Source organism: Acinonyx jubatus, chromosome X, assembly GCF_027475565.1.
Source record: "Acinonyx jubatus isolate Ajub_Pintada_27869175 chromosome X, VMU_Ajub_asm_v1.0, whole genome shotgun sequence".
Lineage (NCBI taxonomy): Eukaryota > Metazoa > Chordata > Mammalia > Carnivora > Felidae > Acinonyx > Acinonyx jubatus.
The window spans coordinates 40,708,692-40,720,285 of record NC_069389.1 but is presented as its reverse complement, the minus strand read 5'-3'; the positions used below and the strand labels follow the sequence as shown (position 1 = coordinate 40,720,285).

At 45.4% G+C, this 11,594-nt stretch overlaps 1 protein-coding gene across 3 annotated transcripts in view; it reads right to left on the bottom strand.

Moving 5' to 3' along the window:
- Positions 1-7,253: 7,253 nt before the first annotated feature.
- ZNF157 (zinc finger protein 157) overlaps positions 7,254-11,594 on the bottom strand; it is a 38,429-nt gene continuing 34,088 nt past the window's right edge. For 2 of the 3 annotated variants that reach the window (XM_015069636.3, XM_027053996.2), the window contains one exon: positions 7,255-10,567. In XM_015069636.3, the coding sequence (XP_014925122.2) occupies positions 9,345-10,567 (1,223 nt within the window). In that variant the 3' untranslated portion in view covers positions 7,255-9,344. Of the gene's footprint in view, positions 10,568-11,594 lie in introns of all 3 variants that reach the window. The other variant, XM_053202265.1, reaches the window with a different exon arrangement.

Genomic DNA, 11,594 nt, shown 5'->3' with positions numbered 1-11,594 from the left:
ATCAGGTGGGTATTTAATACATATTTTATATAGAATTTTTTATATTCTATATATTTTCTATAATATATATATTTTATACAATATAGATTTTTTTCAAAGGGCAAGCAACAATGGAGTATATATTATGAGGGCTATCGATAAAGAGATTTTTGGGGGCGCCTGGGTGGCTCAGTCAGTTGAGCATCCGACTTTAGCTCAGGTCATGATCTCACAGTTTGCGGGTTTGAGCCCCGCGTCAGGCTCCGTGCTGACAGTGCAGAGCCTGGAGCCCACTCGAGTTGTGTCTCCCTCTTTCTCTGCCCCTCCCCCACCCCTGCTCTCTCTCTCTCTCTCTCTCTCTCTCTCAAAAATAAACATTTTAAAAATAAGGAAACAAAGAGATTTTTAAACAGGAGTGTTGAATAAGAACTATGCCAATGGGTGTTTATGAATAGTATTTCTTAGTGGCAGACATCTATGGGTGATATGTCAATGGTTTTTATTTCTCAGGGGGGAGACTTGTCAACAGGGGTCATGAATGGAAATATTTTAATGGATATTTTTGAATGGAGTGATTTTTTTCCCCCAAGAGGTTAATGAATGAAAGAGTTGCCAGTGGGTGGGTATTTATGAAAGGGGAGATTTACCAATGGGAATCATAAATGGAGACATGCCAGTGGGATATTTCTAAACAAGCAGATAGCACAAAAGTGGCTACAGTAAGCAGAATTGTGGGAATGACCCCCAATATTCCAATCCCCCTTACATAAACTCCTCCCCTTAAATGTGGGTGGAACTTGTGAATAGGATGACGGATAACTCCATGACTGTATTACATTAAGTAGCAAAAGGGATCCTGCAAATGAAAATAAGGTTAATCAGTTGGTCGTAAAATAGGGAGGTTATCCAGGTGAGCCTAATCTAATTAAGTGCAGGAGGACTTCAAAAATGCAATTTTCTCCTACTGGTGGCATAAGAGGTCATCAGAGAAGTTGGAAGCATGAGAAGCATTTGGCACATCCTAATAGGCTTTGAAGGCAAAGAGGCCCCTGTGGCGAGGCATGCATTTGGCCTCTAAAAGCAGAGAACCACCCCTGGCTGACAGCCAGCAAAGAAACGGGAACCTCAGTACTACAACTGCAAGAAGCTAAATCCTGCCAATAACCTGAATTAGGTTGGAAATGGATTCTTCCTGCGAGCCTCCAGATAAGAGTCCAGTGTGGTCAACTTCGGTTTTGTGAGACCATTAATTAAGCAGAGTATCCAGCTAAGCTCACTTGGACTTTGTTTTGTTTTGTAACATGTTTTTTTGAGAGAGACAGAGGGCGAGGGGCAGAGGGAGAGAGAGAATCCCACAAGGGGCAGAGAGAGAGAGAGAGAGAGAGAGAGAAGTTGGGGGTCACCCAGGGCTCCTGTCTTACCCAAAGCAGTGCTCGAGCTCACCCGATGTGGGACTTGAATTCACGAACCATGAGATTATGACCTGAGCCGAAGTCAGATGCTTAAGGACTGAGCCACCCAGGCACCCAACTCACTTGGACTTTGAATCTACTTTCTGTCTCCACAGTCTTGCCTATTCTGGACATTTCTTATAAATGGAACCATACAATATGTAGTCTTTTGTAACTGGCTTCTTTCAAGTAATATTTTCAAACTTCGTCCATGTTGTAGCAGGTATCAGTACATCATTCCTTTTTATTCCTGAAGAATATTCCATTCTATGGATATACCATATTTTGATTATCCATTCATCAGTCAATGGACATTTGTGTTTCCACTTGGGGGCTACTATGAATAATACTGCTGTGAACATTTGGGTCTTAGGTTTCTATATGTGGACATGTTTTCATTTCTCTTGGGTGGCTGCCCCACTTTATGCCCTACCAGCAATGTAAGATGGGTCCAATATTTCCACTTCCTTGCCAACACTTGTTATCACCTATCCTTCTTATTCTAGCCATGCTAATGAGCGTTAGGTGTTACCTCATTGTGGGTTTTTTTTTTCATTGTGGTTTTGATTTCCATTTCCCTGATGCCTAATGATGTTGAGCAGCTTTTCACGTGCCCTCTCCCATTCTGTGCGTTTTCACTGTCTTGACAGTATCGTTTGCGGAAAAGTGTCTCTAATTTTGATGAAACCCTATTTATCTCCTTTTTGTTTTATAGTGTGTGCTTTTGATGCTGTATCTGAGAAACCATTAAGGGATAGGATTGGAATACAGATTTGGCTCCAGTATCTATGTTCTTCATCATACTACGTTGCCTGTTGAGAACTTACATCACTGGTACTAATAGTACACAGGAAGTTATTATTATGAGTTTCATGTTTTGACCTGAAAAAAATACCCATTAATCATCCTCCAACCCTAGTACAGACCTCAGGATTCTGATCATGTACTGTGAGGCCCATGTTTTAGGAAGAAGTACTGAGGCTCAGGTGAGGGAAAGGCTGGCCCCCAGGCTACCCACTGAGCTGTACCGCCCCCCCCCCCAAGGCTGCGCATGTCACAGGACTGACACCCCTCCGCGTGCTTCCTCTCAGTCATCAGTCTCTCCCCTAAGCAGAGATTCACACCCAGACACGTGGAATGCTGGCTTTGGAGGGGTGGGTAATTGACCTTACTCACGTTAGCGGATTTTCTAGAAGGGTAATGGGAGGAAATGGAGTGACCTCAGGACTACAGATCTCCTACCAGGAGCCACACAAGGACTCTGAAGTAGGAAGCTTGTCTGTAGGGTATGCCTCTTCATGGCAGCCACAACTAAAGGAGGCAGGTGCCTGGGTGGCTCGGTCGGTTAAGCGTCCGACTTCGGCTCAGGTCATGATCTAGCAATCTGTGAGTTCAAGCCCCGCTTCGGGCTCTGTGCTGACAGCTCAGAGCCTGGAGCCTGTTTCAGATTCCGTGTCTCCCTCTCCCTCTCTGCCCCTCCCCCACCCACGCTCTGTCTCTGTCTTTCTCAAAAATAAACATTAAACAATAAATAAATAAAGGGAGCTACCTGGAAGGAAGGTGCTCCCTCTGCAGGCTGACACTCTTTGCTGTTTAACACCCCCAGCCACATCCTGTGTATGCAACAGTCCTTGGTGCTGAGAAACAGTTGGATACACCAGAAAATAAGCAGGTGCGAACACACCCAGGATTGAGGGAACAACTGGGAGAGGAAGGTAAATTATTCCAGGCATTGGGGAACACCCAGAAGCAGCAGGAACAGTCTGTGGCTCCAGACAGGCCAGGGCTGAGGAACTATTCCAGGTCACTAGAAAACAGCTTTAGGGCAAGGGATCAGTCACCGCAGTGATGTGCAACAAAGAGGCTATCAAACAGCCAGAGGGACAGAGACTCTAGAACAGCCAGATGGAAGAGGAAACCATTCCTGAATGGCAAGTGACAGCCAGAAATACCTAGGAGACAGCCCCGAGAGATAAGGGAACAATCTCAGGCTGAGGGAACAGCCAGAGAAACAAAGAAACAGCTGGAGGGACAAGTGTTTGGACCCGAGGAACAGTAGGATCAACAAATATCTGGAGAGACCACAAAATAGTCCCTGTATGCGGAAGACAATCAGAGGGACTGCAAAACAACCAGAGGAACAGGGGGTAGACCCTGAGGATGAGACCACAGCAAAAAAAGACCAAGGGATAGTCTCTGAAGTGCAAGGAACAGAAAAATCAAATAGTCTGAGGCACTGGGGAACCGCGAGTCTAAAGACCGATCACAAGGATTGAAACAGCCAATAAACTGGGATACAGAGATCAGGGAACAGCGGCTGGTCCTAACATAGGTTTATCAGAAACGGGAGTAATCACAGAGATTAAGGACACTGTACTTATAACTAGTGGGAATTCAACAGACACAGTCATGGGAGCTAATATAGTGCCAGCAGATACAGCCAGGGGGACTAACGGGGGTCAGACACTATACTGGTGACTAATACAGGATCATCCGAACCATGAAGGGCTCTAATGTAGGGTAGGCTCTAATGAGTCCCAGGCATTATACTGAGGCTCATGAGGCAAATACTCCGTACTAGCAAATAATGAGGGACCAGCAGCCACAGGGATGCGGGTGGTAAATGAACTGATGCTGAGATAGAGACAAAATCACTTTAGTGATGGCTAATGGCTAATCAGCAGAATGACGAAAGGCTAACGTGAGGTCAGCAGACACTGGGCTGATTTTTTACGACCAAAAACACTGTATTTGTGACCAGTATTAGTAGACATAGGGATGGCAGTAATCCGGTGTCAGCAGCAGATGTCATGACTGAGAAGCATGAGGCAAAGACTGAACTAGCGAGCAGTCACAGTGTTGAGGCTAACATGGGGTGACGAGCACTGTGCTGGGGGATCGTTGCATTCTGACACTGTATTAGTGGCTAATGAGGGAGCAGAGTGATGAGGGTTCATGCAGTCACAAACACCATGATTGGAACTTCAGAGGGTGAAAGACATTCTACTCATGGCTAAAGGGTGATCGGCAAGATGGGGCTAATGTGGAATCAGCTGATACTGTACTGGAAGCTCGTGGAAGTTAGTCTCTGCTCTTACGGCTAATTGGGGATCAGCAGACAGAGGGATGGTAGCTAAGGAGGGTCAGCAAACACATTGCTGGGGCCTCATGGGTGTCCAAGAAACTACTGTAGGCTAATGGGGGATCAATGGACACCATGATGGGGGCCAATGTGGGGCCACCAGACTTTACTGGGGCTTCAACTGGTCAAAGACACAATATTAGTGGTTAAAGGGAGGAGATTTAACAGACACAATGATTTGACTACTATAAGGACAAAAACCATGGTGATACATCCTCAAGGAGTTCATCCTCAGCTAGTGGCTAAAAATAAAAAGGCACTGGTGTATGGTCAGCCCATACCCTGACAGGCTGTAGTGTTGGGTGAGAAGACACAGTGATGGGGGCTATTTTAAGCAGACACCACTGGGTCTGAAGGTTAAAAAACTTGAAGGTTCGTAAATAGGGGTTCCGAAGACAGAGTGACAAGGTCATCCAAGTTCTGCAGATGGTCTACTGGGGCTCAGGAGGATCAAAGTCACCACACTGGTGGCTAACTGGGGAACAGCAGATAGATACTGGCGCAACTGTGCTGTGCTGAGCTGTGGGTTCATTCGGTGGCCAGTAAAAATCAACATAATGATAGGATCTAAAGTAGGAAGAGCAGATGCTGTGATTAGAACACACTGGGTTGAATGTATTGCATGGTAGCCAGTAGGGGGGCAACAGACACTGCCGATATGGGTCAACAGACACTACATTAGGTCTAAAGGAAGGTGACAAGACACATTGCTGTGAGCTAATGGGAGGTCAGCAGTCACCACGCTGAGTCCAAAGCGAGACAAAAAGCATGATATTGAGTTAATGGAGGATCATCAGTCACAAAGCTGGGGCTAAAGGCGTGAAGAGACTCCGCGATGAGCAAACAGGTCAGCACAAATTGTCATGGCAACTGAGAGGAGTGGCAAGACGTGATGCGACGAGCTGGGTGGGGGGGTCAGTAGACTTGGTGGGAGCAAAAAGTTGTGATAAGACGGGATATTGGGAGCTGATGGTAGGTCATTGTACAGACATTGTGCTCTAGACTAGCGGGGGTGAAAAGAAGTGCTGTTAAGTTAATGGGGTGTTGGTAGTCACCATGCGGACATATTCTGGGGGTAAAAACTACTGTGGTGGTGGCCAATGGAGAATCAAAGGAGACTGTGCTTAAGCTGTTGCGAGTCAAATACGCACGGCAGTGCTGGCAGTGAGGGATCACCACGTAAATGACGTTCCCTAACACGAGGCCAGCACAACCCATCATGGGGCCTCAGTGAAGGTCATTTTCATGGAGCAAAGCCATTTCTAAAGCCCTGGGACTAAGTCTCCCATTGCCGGTGTCTTTTTCTCCCAAGCAGCCCACATCCAGCTCCTGGTATGGGAACAGGGAACTTTTTATTATTGTTTTTAAAGTTTGAGACATAATTTACATGCAAGCAAGTGCAAAAATCTTAAATTTACTCATTTCATAACTATTAATACACATCCCAATCAAGATATAGAATAGTTCCATCAACCAGGAAGTTCCCTCCTACCCTTCAGGAGTTAATTCCCCTCCTAGAGGCAACCGCTGATCTGCTTTCTGTTATTATAGATGACTTTTATTATGTTTGACATTTTCCAAAACAGAATAATAATTCTGAAACATAAACTTGAGGGGCGCCTGGGTAGCTCAGTTGGTTAAGCATCCGACTTCAGCTCAGGTCATGATCTCACAGTTCGTAGGTATGAGCCCCGCGTCAGGCTCTGTGCTGACACCTCAGGGCCTGGAGCCTGCTTCAGATTCTGTGTCTCCCTCTTTCTCTGCCCCTCCCCCACTCACCCTCTGTCTCTCTCTCAAAAATAAATAAACATTAAAAAAATTTAAACATAAAATTGAATTTTTTAAATGGATGATCTGAAGATTAAAAGAATCACTGAGATGACATCTTGATAAATTTAATACTCAGCAAATAAGGGTGAAGGCATGCTGTTGAAAAAATGCATAAAGTGTAATATATACACTCAAGTGTATGCTATATTTGGGGGCATCTGATGGTTAATTCAAATACCGTGGGTCATCATATTTATTATGGAATATCCAGGGAACAAAAAAAAAAAAACAGGTATTTAATGTAGCATCAATTTTCTATGACATAGCGTTACCAAATGCTAAAGGTAAAGGATTCACTTTTGCTAATCAAAAATGCTGCATTAGAGAACATTCTCGGGGCACCTGGCTGGCTCAATCAGTAGAGTACGTGACTCTTGATCTTCGGGTCAATAGTTCAAGCCCTACACTGGGCCTAGAGCTTACTTAAAGAACAAATTAAAAGATAAGCTTTAAGAAAAGAAAACATTCTTGGGGCGCCTGGGCGGCGCAGTCGGTTAAGCGTCCGACTTCAGCCAGGTCACGATCTCGCGGTCCGTGAGTTCGAGCCCTGCGTCGGGCTCTGGGCTGATGGCTCAGAGCCTGGAGCCTGTTTCCGATTCTGTGTCTCCCTCTCTCTCTCTGCCCCTCCCCCGTTCATGCTCTGTCTCTCTCTGTCCCAAAAATAAATAAACGTTGAAAAAAAAATTAAAAAAAAAAAAAAAGAAAACACTCTCAAAGGTCAGAGGTTTGTCACTGGCAGACTTCCACTAAAGGGCATTGTTCAGGCAAAGAAGAAAATGATTGTGGACGGAATGCAGAAAGGTGGCAAATATGTGGGCAAAATGAACATATAAAAGAAAAAAGTTTTCTATGGACATATAAGTATGTATCTCTTCTGTGTGTATGTGTGTGTGTTACACATAAATATTTATATAAACCCCATAATGCATCAGTATATTTTGAAATGTATATGTATATACAGGTACAAGCAAAATTTCTGTTAAAAGTTAACTTTAATTAAAGACAATTTATGGGAGAAAACCGTAACATACAATGGAAGTCAAAAAAGTTGAGTTAAAAAATAAAAAGACAAACCATATTCATGGATGGGAAGGCTTAAAGCCATTTTACATCTTCCAGACTGGCAACAATTTGAAAGACTGATAAGTCCTGGTGTATATGTGGGATAATGTAAACTTCGTCTCAAACTGCTCATGAGAGTGTAAATTAGTACAATTTGGAGGGGGGGGGAATTCAATTATTTAATAAAGTTGCAAAACTTCTGTAGCAATCAGAACCCAGCTAGGAGGGGTCGCCTGGGGTGGCTCAGTCGGTGGAGCCTCTGACTCTTGATTTTGGCTAAGGTCATAGTCTCACAGTTCACAGGTTCGAGCCCCGCTCTGGGCTCTGGATGATGGCACGAGCTTGCTTGGAATTCTGTGTCTCCCGTTCTCTCTGCCCCTCCACTGCTCATGCCCACCCTCATGCTGTCTCAAAAATAAATAAACATTAAAAAAGAAAAAAAGAACCCAGCTAGGAGACAGAAACGATGTCAGTTGTTTTAATGAAAAGAACTTCTTACAAAGAATTTTTGACTAGTCACAAAGTTATTAACCATGTAACTGAAAAGGACAGAAAGAGAACATTAAAATTATCATGGAGGCAGCAACTGCAGGAAGCAGCTAGGCTAAGGTAACAAGGGAAGAAACTGGAATTATTAAAAACTGGAAGGTTGGCTGGGGTGCCTGGGTGGCTCAGTCGGTTGAAAAACTGGAAGGCTGGGGAGTGGTGTCACGTGGGTGGGACTGGTAACTCCCAAGGGGGTGGCACGAGCCAGCTGCCGCTAGTGTTTCTGAGGGGGTGGGGCACCATTGGCTGTTCTGTGAGTGCTGAATTAAACAACTGCCACCATGAGGAACTTCTGCGCAAGGGAGGGAGCGATACTGGGCTGACACTCAGATGAAGGGGCGCTAACAGGGAGGAAAAGAAAAGGAGCAAGGCCCTTCTTCCTTCCTCACGCTCACGGTTCACGGTTACTATCTCCGATTGGCAAGGCCCCACGGGAAGCAGCTGGCAAGACAGAAACATGTTTTGTAGAGTCACAGCCCCAGCATCGCAAAGAACAGCGTAGAAGGGGGGTGTTGGAGCTAGGGGCACAACAGCTTAGTAACTTAAACACTGCCTATACTCTATGACCCATCAGTTCCACTTTTAGATCCAGACGCTAAACACAGAAACAACACAAATGTCTTGCGCTAGGGGGAGAGAAATGAATACACCAGACCTATATTTATCAGCATGGATAGATCAAGGACAGGTAACGTTTCATGAAAAAAGCAAGCTGCAGAACTTTCAACACAGGGTGGTACCATTTATGGAAAGTGTTCAGAGGAATATAGTAGTATATATTGTACAATTCACGCTATACACACACACACACAACCTCAGGGGAAATTAACATTCTACATGTTGAAAGGAAAACCTTAACTTTAGAGGAAAAGTGTAGGAGAATTGTGATCACCTTGAAACTGATAATATTCGAACATAAAACCTCAACGGAAGAGTTAACAACATTAAATAACCAGCCACAGTCCAGGAGAAGATATCTGCCGTACACATGACTGAGAAAAGGTTTGTACATTCTCATATACTGAAAAATGAAAACAAGACCATGTAAAGCCAGGATGTAAAAGATAAGCAGCCCGTCAGAAAACAATGGGGAAAGGATACACAACAGTCAAAGCACAGAAGAAAAGAACCCTAACGGCCAGTCAACAGGTAAGAAGTTATTCAACCTCACCATTAATTAGGGGAATCCAAATGAAACGAAAACAACGAGCTATCCCCTAAGAGGAATCAGGATGTATTTTCACACCAGTGTCCAAGCCTAATTGTTACGGGTGTGCTCTGTGTGCCGGTGACCAGAGGACCCAGAGGGCTTGGTCAGACGGTGATGGGAGTCTTCACAAAGAAGCTTTCTCCACAGTAAAAGGCAAGGGCCGGCCCACGTGAGTTCTCTGATGTTCCGTGAGGTGCGCTTTCCGGCAGAAGGCCTTGCCACATTCTTGACATTCAAAGGGTCTCTCTCCCGTGTGAATCCGCTGATGTTCGATGAGGCGTACTTTCACGTAGAAGGCGTTTCCGCACTCGCTACATTCATAGGGCTTCTCTCCCGTGTGAGTTCTCTGGTGTTGACAAAGGGATTTCTTCATACTGAAGATTTTTCCACATTCGCTGCATTCATAGGGTTTCTCTCCTGAATGCATTCTCTGATGTTCAATGAGGCGTGCTTTAACATAGAAGGCATTGCCACATTTGCTACATTCATAAGGTTTCTCTCCCGTGTGAATTCGCTGATGTATCCCAAGAGACGAGTGTACCCTGAAGGATTTCCCACATTCATGACACTGATAGGGTTTTTCACCTGTGTGAGTTCTCTGATGATTATTGAGAGTCATTTTCATTCTGAAGAACTTCCCACATTCACCACATTTATAGGGTTTCTCACCTGTGTGAATTCTCTGATGTTGATTTAGGGATTTCTTTGCACGGAAGTTTTTCCCACAGTCACCACATTCATATGGTTTCTCCCCTGTGTGGGTTCTCTGGTGTTGGGTAAGGGATATCTTGACTCGAAATGTTTTCCCACATTCGCTACATTCATAGGGCTTCTCCCCTGTGTGAGTTCTCTGGTGAATCATAAGGGTTGCCTTCTCAGAAAAGGTTTTCCCGCATTCGGCACACGCATACGGTCTCTCTCCTGTGTGTGTTCTCTGGTGTAGAATGAGTTGTGACTTCCTACCAAAAGACTTCCTACATTCATTACATTCAAAGGGTTTCTCCCCTGTGTGAGTTTTCTGGTGAGCAATGAGGTATGACCTTGCACTGAAGGTTTTTGCACACTCGCCACACTTATAGGGTCTCTCCCCTGTGTGTATCCTCAGATGTTCAATAAGGTTTGATTTCCTGCAGTAACTTTTCCCACATTCATGACATCCAAAGTTTTTTACTCCTGCGTGTGTTCTTTCATGTGCAACAAAGCCTGTGTTCTTGTAGAAGACTTTTCCATATCCATCATACTCAACAGTTTGATCCACAGGTTGAATCTTCTGACGCTGAAGGTCACTGTCATGCCTGAGGGCACCACCCCCGACAGAACTCTTGCCACACAGCAGTGAGAGAGATCCTTTAAAAACAAATCAGATCACTTACTTAAAACTCCACAATGGTTTCCCTTGTCACGGTACCGAATGAAAGTGCTCACCAAAGCCCACAAAACATAGCCTGTTAAAAAGTGCTTCACCTCGCCTAAAAAACTCAACATAATATGGCCCCCAGCTAACTCTCTGATATTGGCCCCGGCCACTCGCACCACCCACCATTAAGCTACACTGGCCTCTTTGCTCTTTTTAGGATCTATCGCCCTGATACACACTGTTCTCTCCACCCCGAATATTCAAAGTCTACGTGGCTCTGTCTCTCTCACATCACTGATGTTGGTGCACCAATGTTAACCTCCCCAAAAAGTCGTCCCTGGACATATCCTCCACAGGCACACGACACATCGTTGTCTATCTTTCGTGTCTTGCATTGATTTTCTTCTCACCACCAAACGTGATGTATCGGACTGCCAGCTCCGGGACAGTGATATTAGTTTCCCAGGTGCTAGATCCCTACACCTAGAACGTGACCAGATCATAGCTGACACTCATTTAAGAGGTGGTGGAACACCAGAGGCGCGTACGAACGAATGCCCCACAACGAACGGCATCCAAGGCAGTGGAAGGCAATTGAGAATACTAAAGGGAGACAGACTAGCTGAGAACGTGTAAGACGAGGCGGGCGGGGATAGGTAAGAGTGGTAGATAACCACAAAACTCAAGAGGGGTGCCCAGGTGGCTCAGTCGGTTGAGCGTCTGACTTGAGCTCAGGTCACGATCTCGTGGTTCCTGGGTTCGAGCCCCACGTCGCGCTCTCTGCTGTCAACACTTCGGCTGCGGCTCTTCTGTCCCCCGTTCTCTCTGCCCCTCCCCTGCTTGTGCTCTCTCTCTGTCTCTCTCAAAAATAAATAAGCTTGGGGCACCTGGGTGGCTCATCGGTTGAGCGTCCGACTTCGGCTCAGGTCATGATCTCACAGCTCGTGAGTTCGAGCCCCGTGTCGGGCTCTGTGCTGACAGCTCAGAGCCTGGGGCCTGTTTTGGATTCTGTATCTC